Source organism: Ailuropoda melanoleuca, chromosome 13 (genome assembly GCF_002007445.2).
Source record: "Ailuropoda melanoleuca isolate Jingjing chromosome 13, ASM200744v2, whole genome shotgun sequence".
Taxonomy (NCBI): domain Eukaryota; kingdom Metazoa; phylum Chordata; class Mammalia; order Carnivora; family Ursidae; genus Ailuropoda; species Ailuropoda melanoleuca.
In genome coordinates, this window is record NC_048230.1 from 40,858,673 (window position 1) to 40,877,358 (window position 18,686).

The 18,686-nt window shown below is 57.4% G+C and overlaps 1 protein-coding gene across 1 annotated transcript; it reads right to left on the minus strand.

The window, feature by feature from the left end:
* Positions 1–3,981: 3,981 nt before the first annotated feature.
* Positions 3,982–18,254, minus strand: MXRA7 (matrix remodeling associated 7). The gene is made up of 4 exons (XM_034641541.1): positions 18,215–18,254; positions 17,887–18,084; positions 14,441–14,537; positions 3,982–5,025 (listed from the first exon to the last, which is right to left on the minus strand). Exons 1-4 carry the CDS (start codon positions 18,252–18,254, stop codon positions 4,911–4,913), a joined length of 450 nt encoding a protein of 149 aa, XP_034497432.1. The 3' UTR covers positions 3,982–4,910.
* Between the last annotated feature and the right edge of the window lie 432 nt (positions 18,255–18,686).

Here is an 18,686-nt window from a genome sequence, read left to right on the forward strand (position 1 = left end):
TGACGAGGTACTGCCTTGAGGACCCTGCAGAAACGGGCTCTCTCGTGTGTGGCCGCTGGAGTGCAAACTGGCCCAAGCCCCGAGCGTGGGTGGGGGCCTAACGAAATGTCATGTATTCACGCACCTCGGGCCCAGCGATCCATGTTTAGGGATCTGCTCTGAAAATACGCTCCCACGAACAGGGAACTCCGTAAGCACAAAGTTTTATTCACAGTGCCATTGTTTGAATGAGCCAAAGATGGGAAACCCCACAAATGGCCATCAGCAGGGGAATGGTTGAAGAGGCTGCGGGACGTCAGTGCTAGGAGCGTTATGTGGGAGACCAGGGAGCATTGGAGAGAATGAGGAAGCCAGCGGCACTTTCTGTGGAGTGATCTCCAGAGACCTATAGGTCGCTGCCTTTAGCAAAAAGATGCTGCAAGGGCAAAACCAACATAATAAAAATGGTTGCATGTCAGGGTTAGAGGTGGTGGTGGTGCATCTGGTGGGAGCCTTAGGGGGGAAACAGAATAAAAATAAAGTGTTACTCAGACGCCTGGGTGGTTCAGTCCATTAAGTGTCTGCCTTTGGCTCAGGTCATGATCCCAGGGTTCTGGGATCGAGTCCCACATCGGGCTCCCTGCTCAGGGGGGAGCCTGCTTCTCCCTCTCCCTCTGCCTGCTGCTCCCTCTGCTTGTGCTCTCTCTCTGTCAAAGAAATAAAATCTTAAAAAAAATAAAGTGCTAGTAATAATGATAGTAAAAGAAAAACAAAACAAAATCTGTGACCATGGAAATCTGCCAAGCTTGGCCCCTGTTCTGGGACCCAGCATTAGATCCTGAAAGCACAGGCCTGCTGGGCTGGAGGGGCCTCGAGTTCTCTGTAATAGGGCCGCACTGTAGATGGGGCCAAGGATTTCTGGCATCCTGCCCCTCTCCAGGGCTCCTCCAGGGCATGAAGACAGAAAGAAAATGACTTTCACCTGCTTCCAGGTAATACAAACTTCTCCTCCACGGTGAGAAGTAGACTGGAGGTGGACAGCATGAAGGGCCCAGCAGGTGACTGTGGGCTTCTCTGTGCCCAGGCAACCCTGCGGGTGTGGCTCAGAGGGAGACAGAGCTCTTGACGGCCCTTCTCCAGTGCCGCCTGGTTGCAAAGAAATGATGCCGTGGCCTTCAGAAGGCATGTGGCCTGCCTGGAGCGCTGACACTTGAGGTCTTCCAGGCCCAGAGGATAAACTGTTACTCTGAGTTCGGGGAGGTCCTGTGGACAAATGTGTTTTCTCACAATCAAATTGAGAAGAACAAAACAACCTCAAAGTGATCTGTTTTTAGGAAAACTATTTTCATTTTCAGATATTAAAAAATTGAGAACAAGGGTGGGGCCGGCTCAGTTGGTAGAGCGTGCGACTTGATCTCAGGAGTTCAAGCCCCCCATTGGGTGTAGAGAGTAATTAAAAAATTGAGAGCAAGTACAAATCATCCAAAAAGGGGGGGAAAAGAGCTGTGTGCACAAGGGGTTCACAGAAAGTTTGCTACAGGTTTTAGGTTTTAGGCTTCCCTTAAAGCTGCTTAGATCTCGCGTTTTATTAAACAGCCATTTTTAGTGCAGGAAGTGAGGAGACACCTAATTTTGTCCGGATGGTGGCAGTTACAATGGACATTTTTAAAAGAGATTTTATTTCTTTTTTTGAGACAGAGCACAAGTGGGGGGGGCGGTTGGGAGGGGCAGAGGGAGAAGCAGGCACCCCGCTGAGCAGGGAGCCTGATGCGGGGCTCGATCCCAGGACTGTGGGATCATGACCTGGGCTGCAGGCAGATGCAAACAGACGGAGGCCCCCAGGCGCCCCTACAATGGGCATTTTGAGGAAGATAGTCCTGAAGTTTCTAGCAAGCAGAGTTTGGTAAATAGAAATGAATTGTCTGTGGACTTGGTTTTTAGTGCACTGCGGGTGTGTGATGGGTGTGATGGGTGACAAGCCACCGCTATTTGTGACCCTCAGCGAGGCCACCCTGTGCGCAGGGCTCCAGGGCAGAGAGGTGAGGGGGCGCAGGGGGAGGGACTGAGAGTTGCCGGGCGGAGACTCAAGCCCCAGACTGGAGAGAGTCCTTCAGATTGGCTTCTGTCAGCCCCTGTGGCTCCGGGCCCTGCACAGCGGTGCCACGTCGGTGGAGCCATGTCGTTGGCGGCCCGCCATGGCACGCCTTATGGAAGTCTCACTCCGTGTTTGCTCTCTCCCTCCCGCCCTGCTGCCTCCTTCCCCTGTACCTTCGCTTTTCAGCAGCCCTAATGGTATGGAGGTCGTTTTCTTCCACCCAACGCTGGGAGCAACGGGGTCTCCTCTTGGTTTTGGCTCGGAGGGTGGGATGGCACCTTGTGGGTGTGTGTGATGGTCTTGCCATCGCCTTTGACTCCAGGAAACTTCTGAGGACCGGTTTTGAATCTGCAGGTCCTTTTGTTCCCGGGCACTTTGAGTTTCCTGAGCCAGAGCAGTCCTGATTATCTGGTGGGACTCGTGTGTGTCAGTTTGAAGTGGGTTCTGAGAGGACTCTTCTGGCCACAGAGGGACTCGAGGGTGCCCCAGTGAGGCAGATGAGGGCACAGGAATGGTATAAACCAGGTGGAAATGGCGGCAGAGCGACCCCCACAGTCCCAGAGTGCGCAGTGCTTCCTCAAAGCATCAGAGGCCCAGTGTGGAACCTGGGCAACAGGACCCCCGCCCCGGACATGTGCAGGGTGCTATACGCAGCATCCTTCAGAGGCTCCCAAGTCCCCACCAGGTGACCGAGTGGTCCCGCTGTCTACGCAGCAACCACCTCCCCCATCCCTTTCTTTTTTTTTTTTTTTAAAGTTTTTATTTATTTAATCGGCAGAGATAGAGACAGCCAGCGAGAGAGGGAACACAAGCAGGGGGAGTGGGAGAGGAAGAAGCAGGCTCATAGCGGAGGAGCCTGATGTGGGGTTCGATCCCACAACGCCGGGATCACGCCCTGAGCCGAAGGCAGACGCTTAACCGCTGTGCCACCCAGGCGCCCCTCCCCCATCCCTTTCTCACAGTCCTGATGGGGTCCTGTTCTCTGCTTCCGTGAACGGCCCTGTGTTCAGGGGACGCTGCCCCAGCCCCAGGTACCTCAGCCAACCATGGTCGGCCCATCTCCTTGCTGGAGATTGGGTGAGGCTTGAACACATGACCTATTCTGGCCAATTGGGAGCTGAAAGGGGGGGCAGGTGCACGGGTTCCCTAACTCCTAGAGACACAAGCCAGACACGGCTCTTGTCCTACATCTGGATGTGACGCCGGAGCCCCTGCGGCCGTCTTGCAAGCCCGAGGAGAGCTATGGGCCACAAGAGCCCACAACGCAAGCAAGTCTGAGCCACAGAAACGGTCACTTGGGTCCATTCTGCTCCTGGGCTTCTCCATGACCCAGCTCCTCTCTGGTGTAAGCCCGCGGACTTGGACCTTTCTGTTCGTTGCTGTTGGAACATCTTAGTGGATCCAAGGATACAAAAGTTCCTTGAGTTTACTCCCCATAGCTGTGGGAGTTTTGACTCAAGTACGCATGGGTCCTTCCTGTTTGGTATAATCAGAGAAGAAGGATCCAGGCAGGAGAAGAGAAAGGCCCATCATCTGGCATCGGGGCAACGTGATGGGCAGGGCGGCCCCAGGGGAGGTGGCCCTGCTCGCCACTTGCATCCAGTGGGTAGGGTGAGGAAACGATGGAGAAGGGGTCCCTGGGAGGTGACAAGGAACAAAGAACTCTCAAATCAGAATTTTTTTAAAAAAGCAGTGACAAAAAGATAATTTTTAAAAAAGAAAACCACCGACATTGGGATAGAACAGCAGACCGTCCTCCTGTGCAGACTGTCAGCAAGGACGCAAAAGGAATCACAGCAACAGACAGGAGAGGTGCCCAAGGAGAATTCTAGTGGCGAGCAGAGAGGAAGGAGAGTAACTCACCCCCCGCCACCACGAATGTCAGGTGCACAAAAGGCCACTGCTTCTTTGAGTTCACGGTGTTGACTTAGCTTTATTTCGGCAAATACAAAATATTTATAAGAACTTCAAAGGTTCTGTCCTCAGCAGACCCTCCCCAGCTCCGTTTGCTACGAGTGAGCGGAAGCAGGGCCCGTGCAGCACGGAGGCGCCGCTGTATTCGCCTCGGCCCGCGCCGGCTGAGGCCCCAGAGCCTACTGAACCCGGGAGGCGTCCCAGCCACTGCCCCGTCAGGTCATTTCGGGGTTTTCCTGCATGCTGCCTGGGCAGGTGCTCTCTCCCTGCACACACGGCCGTCTTCCCTGGAGGGCCTTCGTCTCCCTACGGGTGGGCACCGTGTCGCATCCTCGCATCCTCGATGTCTCTCCCCAGCAGCGAGCCTCGCCCTGGGTGTGTTACAAGCGCTCCAACGAGCCTCCCTCCCTTACGCGGAAAGTCAGTCTCAAGCTTAAATGGGAGCAGCTGTTCGAGGGTCTCGGCTCTGATTACACTGATCTGTGCCCACGTGGAAGGTGCGTGTTGGCTGAGGGTTGCTGCTAGAAGGACGCTCAGGCCGGGGCAGGCAGCAGCTCGCAGCCCCGAGGACAGGGCCCCCCTCCCCGCAGCGGGTGTGGAAAGGACTCGGGGATGCTGTGGGGAAGACGGGTCACAGGTCCCGCTGCCTGGGCGTCCAGTCTAACAACGCTGCCTCCTCCTTCTGCCTCGGAAGGCTTTCTGGAAGCCTCCGTAACAGCATGGGAGGAAGTGGCAGGGGAGCATTGTCTTAGCCAACAAGTCTACCTCTGACGACAGCGATCCTGATTCCTGTAACGTGAGGCCTAAACTGTGGGAGCTGCGCAAGCCGCGTGTCACCCTCCTCTACAGCTACGTATGGGAGAGGGAAGGAGCCCGCTGACGTCCGCCCGGGAGGGCCAGGGCCTGGCGGGGCGAAGGCCGCCTACATGTCGTACAGCCGGAGCTGCTCCTGCACGTCACCTGCGGACATCTCCCCAAACGTCTCCTTGTTGTCCTTCATGAGCTTGAAGATGGCTGCCAGCTGCTCCTTCTGCACTCTGTGGGGAAGAGAGGACACAGAGGAAAAGGGTGCTCCGAGCCCACAGTGGGGGGACGCCATGCGCGCCCGGGCCTGGGGCCCTGCTCTCTCGGCTGCTGCCGTGTCTGCTTTCCAGGACAAGAAGAAAATCAAACCGAAACGAAACCCACTCAAAACCCACGAGCTCGTGTGGCGGAATGACCTCAGCTGGAAGGTTCTAAAAGCGGGATCCACGTCTTGGGTGTTCCCTGCGGGTCTGGGGAGGACCCAAGTGACCCTGTGGGTTCCCGTGCCTCTGTTTTCCCTTGGGCCCCCTTTTAGCGTTGACCTCGCACCTCCTGGGAGATAATGGGGAGAGGCCCGTTCTGTTAAGTGACTGGAGAGTGAGCCCGGGAAGAAACAGGCTCTCGGCGGCCTCCGTTTAGAGGGATGAGGACAAAAACCATTACCAGGCGAGAAGTTGGGGGTGCCCGCGGAGGCACACACGGGGGCTTGACCCAGGGGCAGGGCTGGCATGGGTCTCACTGCTCAGAGGAAGGAGCGCCTTTTCCTGATGTGCACAGAGACCTTATGGCCAGCGGGGCCCTGCCCCTCCTACCACAGAACCGCCCTGCACACGCTGGGCAGCTGGGACCGACGTGAGGCTCGGCCACACCATCTGACCAGCACAGGACAACTCCCAGGAGCGCAAACATTTTGAAAGGGTGGGACAAGACTGCAGCAGAAAGCAGGGACGGTCTGGGGCTTGCTTGTTCTGCTCCATGCACGGGGCTGTCAGCAGGGCTGGCTTCTGGCTTCTGTGCTGTCTCTGGGCCACCACACCCTGCACCCCGGCCCTCTCAGCCCCTCCCTGCAGCCAGCAATGCTACAGACATAGCAGGTCCCGCGTGGCTGGGCTCTAGCATGACCTCTGGCCACCCAGAACGCTGCCAGGGTGGGGTGGGGTCCGAACGTCTGGTCTTATGCAACAGATTCTTTCAGTGGGACCCCATACCTCCCATCCAGAAGTTGGTTTTCTGGCTAGAGCAGCATCTAGAAACTGAAATATTGAAGTCCCAAATCCCAGCCTCTCGGTCACCCTGGGAATGTGATTTCTACAGTCCGTTTTCCCATCTGGAGGAGAAGGAGCCTGCCATAGGTGTTCTGTACCCTGTAGTCCGAAGACAGCACTGTGAATTGAAAGGGTGTGTGTTGAGCTCCCTGGATGGAATCACATTCCCTCTGGCCCCGAGCGAACACAAATTCTCAGATATTTCTGGTGGTTGTGGCACTTGGGCATTTTTAACAGGGTGGACCTATGACTTATATTCTGCTAGAGAGTAACAGGCATTAATATGAGAGCTCAAATTTTAATGGGTTCAAAGATTATTTCTTAAAAACAAAGCAAAACTGAAAAAACACACAATAACCAAGATCATCTACGCAAAGTTTATTGGGCTGAAAACAGGCTGAATATACAGATCCAAGCCGTCAGGAGTACGTGAGGCTTGGTGCCTACAAGCCACGTGCAGGAAGATTCCAGACAACTAACTAGTTAGATAACGGACCTGGAGAGAGTCACCTACTTACTGTATCAGTAAGATCCCAGCCTGGACAAGGCTGTTATTGCTGTGTGGGGACATGTGTGGCGACAAGGGTACATCTAGTTGTCATGCGGCTGGCCCACTATTGCCCGATCTGCACTACACCCGAACCCTAAGCTTTTAGGCCCAGAGAAGGGCACTGGGAACGTAACATGCCCTAGGGGTTGGCACCCCGGCCTTCTTCTCAAACGGACAAATTTTTTCTATAAACTTACTGCTTAAAAAAATGTTTTAACCAACACATCTAAAAACTGCAGATAAGTTTGCTATAGTATAAATATTGCCCAATATAAAATTCCAAGAAACGGATCTGGGACTGATCTCATTACCTGGTGAAATCCTAACTTCTCTACGGCACCTTCTAGAAAACGGCATAGTCAAGAAATCTGTTTCAAGCAGACTATTCTTACTGCTCCTGCCAAAGCGAAGGTGGAGATTCGGCTGAGCCAGTAAGAGCGTCAGTGAAAAGGCCTCGGAGCCGCAGAGGCCTGGCTTCCGGCCTCCTCTACCTGAGGGTCTAGAGCTGGTGCTGGTTCCCTGTGGTGGGGCCATCAGACCGGTGTCCCCCAGGGGGACCCGCAACACCCGAGCCCGCCAGTGGGCCCCCAGGGGGAGGAGGGCCGTCCACCATCCCTGAGGCAGCTAACGGACAGGAGCTTTGCCTCGGCTGTCTGGAAAGCCTCAGGGTCTCTCACGGTTTGGCTCCAGTGAAGGGAAAGGCCAGTGGGTGGGGGGGGGCGCACCGGAATGAAGCTACACTGGTTTTAAAATGACAAGGTGGCTGTCGCTGGTGACATCACAGGGGTGAAGGGTGGGTGGAAAGCATAAGAAAAATCAAAGTCTACAAAACCCTTGCTTAACCAAGCTAATCCGCACCAACGGGGAGGAACACCTCTACCCTGGGGGCCAAGGCACTCCCGGCACCCTCCCCGCCGAGGGACAGGTCCTGATGAGGGTCTGGGTCCCAGCGGATTTATGCAGGCCAGAGGCACCTGGGAGCCTGCACGGCTCCGCTCTGGGGATTTCCATTTTATCTCTCAAGCTTTTTAGATGCCAAAAGAAAAGCCTTTAGCAGGAGGCTAAGGATAACTTCATTATTCTTCAGTTCTGTAAAGAGAAATAGGAAGAAAAGATCATTTATTTTACTTCTTCCATCTAACAAGTATCGTGGGGGAGGAACTGGGAAACGGGAATGAGGAGAAGGGTGTTTGGGATTGCAGACGCCAGGCTGGACACTGGTTTCTCAGACACGGTGCAGTTTGCTTTTCGTCACCTGCAGTAGGACACTCTGTTCCCTAGAGCTGGCCTGACCCAGCACAGGACCTCAGCAGCCTGCCGCATCCCATTCTGAGTCCGGAGTCCGGGAGTCATTTAGTTAGGCCGGGAGGACCCTACTGCTCGGCCCGTGGGCAGGGCGGACCCTATGTCAGATACTGGGTGCTTCTGATCTTTGGCTATGTGGTTCACTGGGGCCGTCCCATCACGCTCGACTATTTTGTTCCCCTGGGGACACTGGCACCCTAGGGATGCTTGCCCACCTTTTCTAAAGGACACCCAGAAGCACACAAACTCCACAAGGGATCGCAGGGGCTCTGACTTTGTCCCTCTGGCGCCCTCTTCTGGAGTCAGTCACGTGCGTTTCTAGACATTGACACTGGGAAATCCTTCGTGGACTCACCAGGTTGCAGACAGCAGAATATCCCACAGCCTGGGTTCCCCACTCCCCCCTGCCTGTTATGCTGTACAAAACACCTTCCACCAGAGTCGTGTCCCCTTCCAGAAAGGTCAGGACTTTCTGAGGACCTTCAGAAGGGAGTGGGTGCTGGGGTCCCAGGTTCCCGCCTATCTGAGCCAGCCTGGGCCACTTTGCTCTGGACCAGAAGGTGGGAACAGATGGCGTACAAGGACAGGAGTGGGCAGGGGTGCTTTTTCTTTTTCCTGCCAAGCTCGCTGGCTTCACTAGCTCTGGGAACCGGAGGAGCAGTGGGCAGCCTGCAAGCCCACTGTCCCAGCCACACTGAAGCTGGATGTGGCACCTCCCAGAGAGACTGCACTGGGAACGCACACCCCAGCAGCCAGGCACGGCAAGGCCAAGGATGCCGTGAGCCCTGAGCCCCAGGAGAAGCCTCGGAGGAGGGGGCAGGCCGTGACAGAGCAGGGTCCTCCTGGGGCAGCAGCCAGCTCTGGATCTGTAAACCCGACCACTTTCTGCCCCTTGGGCAGAAGGAAGCTGACCTGTGAGCAATTCCAAGGATGGGAAGGTCCATTTAAACACGCAGAGGAACGATCTGGGCTCTTGATTTTAGCCCTGCTTCCTAAGTGCTGTGCCCTGAAAATTTGTAAAGTGACGCTTTAGGGGGTGCTGGCTCATGTGACCACTAAGGACGTGGGCTCTGCATACGACTGTTCTGTTGGCTGTGTTGATAAATTTAAAGTCAGGGACGTGCAGCATTTTATTCGTTAACTAGCTTGCAAGTCAGCTGGGACCCCGAGGGCCAGGAAAGGGATTAGAAACAGGCAGAGTTTGGTCGGAAAGAATCTGACAGGCAAAGAAGTAAGCACACTTCGCTGGCCCGCGGTTTTAGTGGTTTGACAATAATATGCATGTTCTTTCTCATACTGGAATTCCAGGGCCGTTTCCTAGACTTAGTGGGGACCAGAAGGAACTTGCACCCGCCGGCTCTCCCGGACCACAGGGGAACTACAGGAACTGCCGTGCTGGCGACGAAGAGACAGAGCTGAACTCGCCAGCCTCTGCAACCCCAAGCATCACCACGAGAGGGACAGAAGCAGCTGCAAGAGGGGTGCGAGTCAAGGGGCCCCATGCAGTGCCAGGCGGGCTGGCCACATGCAGGGGCAGGAGGCAGCAGGCAGACGGCACAGGCAGACGCGTGCAACAGCCGTGGGGAGCATGCTGGGGAAGGGCAGGGATGAAAATGAGCGTGAACTTCAGCTCCACCCTGAGCGAGGACGGCACCACACTGAGCGAGAACCGAGTTTAAGTGCCTCAAAGTCCACTAGCCCCTCCTCCACCTGGGGCACAGGCCTGCAGATGAGGAGGGGAGATCTCCTTCACCCCAAGAGCAGCCCTGGGGCATGGTCTCCGCCCCACGGAATAGCCAAGGGCGTGAGAGGCCCCCCACAACCCTGTTGGGAAAGACCCTCTGCCCCCCTCCCGGCCAATGCAGAGTTGGCTGTCTAAACATAAGAGAAGAGACTTTCCCTCCCTCTTCCTGAGGTCCTGGCTCAGAGCCCAGTGACAGTGGCCATCTGACCCCGCAGCCTGAGGCCTAGCATCCGTCCCCTGTCTGTCCTTCCTGTTCCAGTGACTCCTCACGTCCACAAGGAGCACCTGCCCGAGCCCAAGGAATCAGGCCTGTCCTGACCGCAGCTCCGTCCACAGGGACCTTTGCGGGACCCCAAGCGCATCCAGCCCTCCCCATCCTTAATCCAGAGGCTGCGAATATTTTTCGGTAAAGGGCCCGATTCTGACTCTTCTGGGCCCTGTGGGCCACGCGGCTCTCTTGCAACTACTCACTCCGGTCACAGTGTCGCCGAAGCCACCACAGACCGCGGGAAAACGAGAGTGGCCGTGTTCCAGTCACAGTGAGCTTACTGACCAGGGCTGCAGTCGGCCACCCCTTCCTGACCCGGAAAACCTGCCTGTCCCACCACTCGGGAGCACAGGGGTTTTTTGCCACACAAGGCTTTCTTCTTAGGGCGGGCCAAAGCAGCAGGGCGACACCCAGCGCAGCCCCAGCCTCACAAGGGGGCGCTAGCTCCCCACCAGCTGGTCCGTGAAGCCCACCAGGAACTTAGGTCCACTGGGTCCCCGAACCCTGCAGCCCTGGGAGGGGGGGCGGTCACACAGCATCCCCCGTGCTGGCGAAGAAAGAGGCCACTCGGTGCACAGAATGTATCAACTGGTTATGAAGGTGGCGGAGGGGGGGAGGTCTAGACCGTGTCAGTCACGTTGAGGACACATCAACAGACAGGAGGCGGGAAGCACCACTGATCTAAGAAGTCAATCTCCTTACCAAAAGGATTTGCAAGACTATGTGTGGNGCTATGTGGTTCACTGGGGCCGTCCCATCACGCTCGACTATTTTGTTCCCCTGGGGACACTGGCACCCTAGGGATGCTTGCCCACCTTTTCTAAAGGACACCCAGAAGCACACAAACTCCACAAGGGATCGCAGGGGCTCTGACTTTGTCCCTCTGGCGCCCTCTTCTGGAGTCAGTCACGTGCGTTTCTAGACATTGACACTGGGAAATCCTTCGTGGACTCACCAGGTTGCAGACAGCAGAATATCCCACAGCCTGGGTTCCCCACTCCCCCCTGCCTGTTATGCTGTACAAAACACCTTCCACCAGAGTCGTGTCCCCTTCCAGAAAGGTCAGGACTTTCTGAGGACCTTCAGAAGGGAGTGGGTGCTGGGGTCCCAGGTTCCCGCCTATCTGAGCCAGCCTGGGCCACTTTGCTCTGGACCAGAAGGTGGGAACAGATGGCGTACAAGGACAGGAGTGGGCAGGGGTGCTTTTTCTTTTTCCTGCCAAGCTCGCTGGCTTCACTAGCTCTGGGAACCGGAGGAGCAGTGGGCAGCCTGCAAGCCCACTGTCCCAGCCACACTGAAGCTGGATGTGGCACCTCCCAGAGAGACTGCACTGGGAACGCACACCCCAGCAGCCAGGCACGGCAAGGCCAAGGATGCCGTGAGCCCTGAGCCCCAGGAGAAGCCTCGGAGGAGGGGGCAGGCCGTGACAGAGCAGGGTCCTCCTGGGGCAGCAGCCAGCTCTGGATCTGTAAACCCGACCACTTTCTGCCCCTTGGGCAGAAGGAAGCTGACCTGTGAGCAATTCCAAGGATGGGAAGGTCCATTTAAACACGCAGAGGAACGATCTGGGCTCTTGATTTTAGCCCTGCTTCCTAAGTGCTGTGCCCTGAAAATTTGTAAAGTGACGCTTTAGGGGGTGCTGGCTCATGTGACCACTAAGGACGTGGGCTCTGCATACGACTGTTCTGTTGGCTGTGTTGATAAATTTAAAGTCAGGGACGTGCAGCATTTTATTCGTTAACTAGCTTGCAAGTCAGCTGGGACCCCGAGGGCCAGGAAAGGGATTAGAAACAGGCAGAGTTTGGTCGGAAAGAATCTGACAGGCAAAGAAGTAAGCACACTTCGCTGGCCCGCGGTTTTAGTGGTTTGACAATAATATGCATGTTCTTTCTCATACTGGAATTCCAGGGCCGTTTCCTAGACTTAGTGGGGACCAGAAGGAACTTGCACCCGCCGGCTCTCCCGGACCACAGGGGAACTACAGGAACTGCCGTGCTGGCGACGAAGAGACAGAGCTGAACTCGCCAGCCTCTGCAACCCCAAGCATCACCACGAGAGGGACAGAAGCAGCTGCAAGAGGGGTGCGAGTCAAGGGGCCCCATGCAGTGCCAGGCGGGCTGGCCACATGCAGGGGCAGGAGGCAGCAGGCAGACGGCACAGGCAGACGCGTGCAACAGCCGTGGGGAGCATGCTGGGGAAGGGCAGGGATGAAAATGAGCGTGAACTTCAGCTCCACCCTGAGCGAGGACGGCACCACACTGAGCGAGAACCGAGTTTAAGTGCCTCAAAGTCCACTAGCCCCTCCTCCACCTGGGGCACAGGCCTGCAGATGAGGAGGGGAGATCTCCTTCACCCCAAGAGCAGCCCTGGGGCATGGTCTCCGCCCCACGGAATAGCCAAGGGCGTGAGAGGCCCCCCACAACCCTGTTGGGAAAGACCCTCTGCCCCCCTCCCGGCCAATGCAGAGTTGGCTGTCTAAACATAAGAGAAGAGACTTTCCCTCCCTCTTCCTGAGGTCCTGGCTCAGAGCCCAGTGACAGTGGCCATCTGACCCCGCAGCCTGAGGCCTAGCATCCGTCCCCTGTCTGTCCTTCCTGTTCCAGTGACTCCTCACGTCCACAAGGAGCACCTGCCCGAGCCCAAGGAATCAGGCCTGTCCTGACCGCAGCTCCGTCCACAGGGACCTTTGCGGGACCCCAAGCGCATCCAGCCCTCCCCATCCTTAATCCAGAGGCTGCGAATATTTTCGGTAAAGGGCCCGATTCTGACTCTTCTGGGCCCTGTGGGCCACGCGGCTCTCTTGCAACTACTCACTCCGGTCACAGTGTCGCCGAAGCCACCACAGACCGCGGGAAAACGAGAGTGGCCGTGTTCCAGTCACAGTGAGCTTACTGACCAGGGCTGCAGTCGGCCACCCCTTCCTGACCCGGAAAACCTGCCTGTCCCACCACTCGGGAGCACAGGGGTTTTTTGCCACACAAGGCTTTCTTCTTAGGGCGGGCCAAAGCAGCAGGGCGACACCCAGCGNTGCCTGTCCCACCACTCGGGAGCACAGGGGTTTTTTGCCACACAAGGCTTTCTTCTTAGGGCGGGCCAAAGCGGTCCCCGAGGGGGACGACAGTTCAGCCCCAGCCTCACAAGGGGGCGCTAGCTCCCCACCAGCTGGTCCGTGAAGCCCACCAGGAACTTAGGTCCACTGGGTCCCCGAACCCTGCAGCCCTGGGAGGGGGGGCGGTCATACAGCATCCCCCGTGCTGGCGAAGAAAGAGGCCACTCGGTGCACAGAATGTATCAACTGGTTATGAAGGTGGCGGAGGGGGGGAGGTCTAGACCGTGTCAGTCACGTTGAGGACACATCAACAGACAGGAGGCGGGAAGCACCACTGATCTAAGAAGTCAATCTCCTTACCAAAAGGATTTGCAAGACTATGTGTGGCTCAGGACCTAAGGAACTTGCTACAGGGAAGTGAGGTCAGAGGTCAGCTCAATCCTGAAATACAAAGGCAGCAAACCAGATCACACCCAGAGGCAGTGCCACCAGCACCGAGGGGTGGCTCCCCTGGAGGCCACCTTCCCCTGCTCCCGGTCTTCCTCAGGCTGGGCCTACCGCCACCCCTCCACCCCAGGGGAAGAGCCTTCCAGGCCAGGTTTGGAAGAGCTGGTGACAGTTGCGGGAGGGGAAATGGGGATTCTCGTGGGCAAAGCGGCTTCTGACTTTTGAGGGACCCTGAGTGGTGTGGCCAGCGGCAATGAAAGGGTGGCTGAGTTATGCATTCGAATAAGCCCTCCTGTCCTCTGTGACCCTAGAACCCCTGCCTGGGCTTCCGTTTAGACTCCTGCTTGAAACTCCAGGCCGGCCAGAGGCGTGCAGGAGACAGCTGGACTGGGGGTCTGACCACCGGTTCCCTCCCCAGCTGTCCTGCTGCTTCCAGAGTGTTCCTCAGCACCCTAGCGGCATGGAGGAGGCCCACGGGTGTGCAGTGGGTGTCCGGCGGGGGTGGGGGCCGGATTCTAAAGCTGAGAAGCTAGGCAGCTGCAGCTGTGGGAGCTCCGGGGAGCAGAACAGATAGGAACCGACCCCAGACGCCGGGCTGGGAGGGGCTGGAGGGGTGGGAGCGGAGGGGAGGGGAGCTGCCGAATGGATGACCAGGAAGAATTGTGCCCTGTCCCGAAGTGATAGATTGGTCTTGTCATGAACTCTCTGGGTGAGGGAACGGTCTGCTCCAGGCTCTTCCCTGGCGTCTAGCTTTTCCCTTTTCAGTGGGAGCGAGGCGGGCAGGGGAGGGGCTCTGCGGCCCTCCCCTCCTCCCCAGCTACGCCGAGCACCCCAAGGGGACTGTCCTCAGGGGAAACCGAGCCTGGCTGAGCAGAGCCAGGACAGGAAAGAGCCCCTAAACGGAAAATGGGGGAGTGGCAGTGGGTTGGGGCAGCGGCTTGCCTCAGGCTCGCCCCGTCTCCCGGCACCCGCGCACAGGGGCAGGACAGTCAGGGCTCGCGGGTGCTGTGTGGTCCCTACCTCTGCTCTTCCTCCAGCTCCTCTTTGGTCATCATCTTCTTGTACTGGTTACCCCGCAGCTTCCCGGGGCTGTATTTAAAGGAGAAGACCTCTCCCCCTGCAGAGAGGAGACGCGGTCAGAGCTGGCGCAAGGGTCTGAGTGCTGGGGGCCTCCCCCAGACTCCGGGTCCTCTTCACCTTTTGTTAGTTTCAAAAGGGCCATCCCGGCTGGCGGGGATCCCCCCATTNGCTGAGCAGAGCCAGGACAGGAAAGAGCCCCTAAACGGAAAATGGGGGAGTGGCAGTGGGTTGGGGCAGCGGCTTGCCTCAGGCTCGCCCCGTCTCCCGGCACCCGCGCACAGGGGCAGGACAGTCAGGGCTCGCGGGTGCTGTGTGGTCCCTACCTCTGCTCTTCCTCCAGCTCCTCTTTGGTCATCATCTTCTTGTACTGGTTTCCCCGCAGCTTCCCGGGGCTGTATTTAAAGGAGAAGACCTCTCCCCCTGCAGAGAGGAGACGCGGTCAGAGCTGGCGCAAGGGTCTGAGTGCTGGGGGCCTCCCCCAGACTCCGGGTCCTCTTCACCTTTTGTTAGTTTCAAAAGGGCCATCTCGGCTGGCGGGGATCCCCCCATTGCCCCCGGTGCCCGCACAGGTGCTGCCAGGCCTCAGAGAGGAAGTCATGCCCTTAAGTGGTCCTTCAGCCCAGCAGGTGTAGGGCAGACGCCCCGCCACCCCCGGGGACAAAGACTCAACGGCTTATCTTGCCTAATTCCCACGAAGGCCTAAAGAATTGAGTGAGGGAAATGCGGAGGCCAGCAAATCACCCTCCTACACAGATACAGTCCTTTTCGGTTCTCTGTCACTCCAATGTCAGGAATCTCAAACACCTCCAGCTGGCGGCTGTCCCCGGGGCCACCCTGACCTCCAGCTGGCGGCTGTCCGCGTTTGATCACACAGGCTGATGTGGGCCCGGGGGAGGAAAATGCCTCGGGCCCTCGGATTCAGCTTCTCTCTGGGCTGAAGGAAGAAGGCTCTGGATGCAAATTCAGAACGCAAATGTGATGTGATGGAGGCCGCGCTCTCTCCAAAACCTCGCTCAGGAGGAGAACGCTGGCGGGCTCCACAGTCCTCCTGCGGCCCCCTCACCCTGGCCAGCTGCCCAGGGGCTGAAGCCTTGCCTTAGGAAGAAGTGACTACATTTGTACAAGGATTCCTTTGCTCTTCATTCTTTCTGCAAATATTTAGTGAGCACTCTGCTAGGGGCTGGGGCCTTAGCAGTGAAGAAAACACACAGCAAGCAAAGACAAGTCAAATACAGTTAAGTTGGTCATGAGTGTTCTGCAGAAAGGACAGGGGAGTGGGAGGCAGGGCGGGGGCCGCTTGAAGTTTCATGGGGGTGGGGTGGGGGTGGCATCAGGGAGGGTTTTATAGACGGTAGTTGAGGGGGTGCAGTAAGTTGAGCCCTGCGGTGTCCGGGGAGACAGATGCAGCAAAGAGAGGAGGCCAGTGGCACTGGATGGTAGAGAGGGGCCAGGTCATCATTGGGGCGGTGGGGGGGAGTCTTGGTTCTTCCTCCAGGTGAGATGGGGCTTGGTGCAGAGACAGGGGAATCCATTCCCACCCCTCCTCACTGGGGACCCCAGCCCCCATGGGCCGGCTCTTCCTCCAGGCTGAGCTGAGCTCAGGCTGACAAGCAAAGGCTGGAAAGTACCATTCCTTGTGGGCCCGCTGGAAAAGCCTGCCAGAGGGGCGGGATCACACAGAGGCTATGGCCTCAGAATGAGCTCACAAGCAACACTCGATTCTGGACCTCAGGAAGAGGCAACAGACAAAGAAAACCAATTAACCTCAACATCAAGATCATTGTGTTGCTATGTTTTAGAAAAATAAAACATAAAAAATTCTGCCAGCTGGGTACGACTCAAGGTTTTCATTCATGGGGCAGGTCTGATGAGTCTGATGTTTTCTGGGCCAGGCAGGACGACTAGAAAAGGATTTCACCTAATCACATCATGTGAGGTGTACCAAGGGATACACAGTCACATCTAATTTTGCTAGACCGGGAGGTTTCAGTGTGAGGGCCTCCTGGGAGCAGGACTTCCTCCTGCAGCCTTCTGTGAATCACCAGGTGCTTAGGGAGAGCGTCTGAGCGACACTAATCAATTAGCCCGAGAGCTGAGCTGCTCGCTGCAGAGGGGCTGGGGGCCTGTTCCTCTTATCCTCCGACAGCAGCAGCCATAAACCTCCCCTCCCTCACCTTGTCAGAGCTGGCAGGAGGCGGCGGGGGGATGGGGGATATCCAGGGGGCAGCAGTATAAGGAGGGGGGCCCGTGACAAGGCACAGGGCTGGCTGTAAGGCTGGTGAGCCTCCCCTCGTCCTGGCCAGGAGCCTCTGGCAGCCTCAGCTCCGGCCCCTTCCTGTGTCCCAGAGTCACAAACAGGATCCTGGCTTCCGGCATCCCTGCAGCCGCCTGGGGCCACGAGGCAGGGACAGACCCCAGGGCCACAGTTCCCGTGCGTCTCTAACCTGCAGATGACGGAGGAGAACCAACAGCTCCAAGGAGCACGGGTTCCCCCTGACCCGCCTCCGCAGCTGCCCGCCCTTTCCTGCTCCTCTGAAGCAGTACTGACAGAAGCCGCAGCCCCGTGGGGCCTCAGGGGAGGAGCTGTGGGCCCCCCAGAGCTGCCCTGCTGCCCGCCCACACGCCCACACCAGCCGCGGTCACGGCATTCCTGCAACCCGCTCTTTCCACTGCCCCTGCCAGCCGTCGGTCACAGCAACAGTTTGGCTTTTTAAAAAAATGATGAAATATTTCAAACATACACAGAAGTACAAGTAATAAGTCCTCCATGTACTTTCCACATAGATTTAACAAAGGTTGACATGTTGCTTTTGTTTGTTTTTAAGAAATAAAACACGACAGACCCAGCAGACACGCAGACCACGTGCGGTTCTGTCTCTGTCTGTCGGGGGCACTGGCCCCCGTGGGTGCCCAGGGCAAAGCCTCCACCTCCACCCAGTCAGGTTCGAATTGGCCAGTTTTCTTACTGCTGCCTGTCACTCCCACTCCCTTCTCCTGGCCGGCCAGAGTCTGATGGCAGGGAAGTCCGGCCAGTTGGCCAGAGTCTGATGGCAGGGAAGTCCGGCCAATTAGCCAGAGCTGCTCAGACGTCTCCTCCCTTGGGGCCTTCATTGTGCAGAACGCCTGGGCAGCAGCGCTGTGAGCGGCTTCCGTCTCCATCAGATAGATTGGGAGACGTCTGGCGAGAAACCGAAATGCACAAGCAGTGACAGGAGGGGAGCTAGGAGGCAGGGCAGGAAATGGAAGGTCGGGGTGCCCGGTTTACTGGCGAGATGGGCCTTCCGTGTTCGAAGACAACTCACAGTTTGGAGACAGGAAAGTGGGGACAGAAAGAGCAGAGGCGACAGGGCCAGGGGCGTGCGGCCTGGAGGCTGGGTCTCACTCACCATCCTCTTCCTCAGGACCTGCTTGGGGTGGGCCCTCCTGGCCGTCCTGCTCCTGGTCCTGCTCCTGGTCCTGCTCCTGGTCCTGCTCCTGGTCCTGCAAGACAAGGAGAGAGTCAGCCCCAGGTGCCCGGAGCTCGAGACGGTTCACGTGGATACGGTCATCCAGGTGTCTGACTCCTTGGTGAAAGGCACCCGACTCTGGGGCCACAGTCAACCAGCAGGGGAAGTCCGTACGATCTCTGCGCAAACGCTGTGTGGCCAAGATGACAACGGGGAGGCTGTGGGCCGAGGAGATGTGCTTCTGACCTTTGGATCTCAGTCCCTTTACCCTTTCTGGGTGGGTGCCTGTCAAAGACTTTGGATGTCATTTTGGTAATGGGACTGGGGACTCCCACGATCCCCCACGGTCCCCCCGCCCTGCCCCTGCTCCAGTGAGTAGAACGAAAGGCACAAGAGGACGGCTGGCGGGCCATCATAGAGGAGCGGCGCTCGCGGGCGCAGACTCCATCCCTGCCTCCTGGCACCTCGTTTCAACCCCTAACAGTTTCCGTGTCCATCTTTCCAAAATTGGAGCTCCGCCTCCTTCAGGCCCGGCACTCTCCCACGAATGGACTCAATAAACAGATGGCTAGAAGGAGTGTCCCAAGATGGCCTTCTTGGGAGGAAGGAGTGACTTCAACCTGCAGGAATGCTGGGGGGGACCGGGATGCGCCCATCCTCCAGCTACAGGGATTTTAGGGCACAGTGGGGACACGCGGCCCAGGGGACTGCGGCGGGAAGCCGGTGGGCAAATACGGACA

Excerpts from the sequence above, each read along its gene's own strand:
- MXRA7 (XM_034641541.1), bottom strand. The coding sequence starts at position 18,254 with ATGACATCCAAAGTCTTTGACAGGCACCCACCCAGAAAGG. Across the intron at positions 14,538-17,886 it reads AGGTCCTGAGGAAGAGGATG|GGGGAGAGGTCTTCTCCTTT; the intron begins GTGAGTGAGACC and ends TCCTCTCTGCAG. Across the intron at positions 5,026-14,440 it reads GAGCTGGAGGAAGAGCAGAG|AGTGCAGAAGGAGCAGCTGG; the intron begins GTAGGGACCACA and ends TCTTCCCCACAG.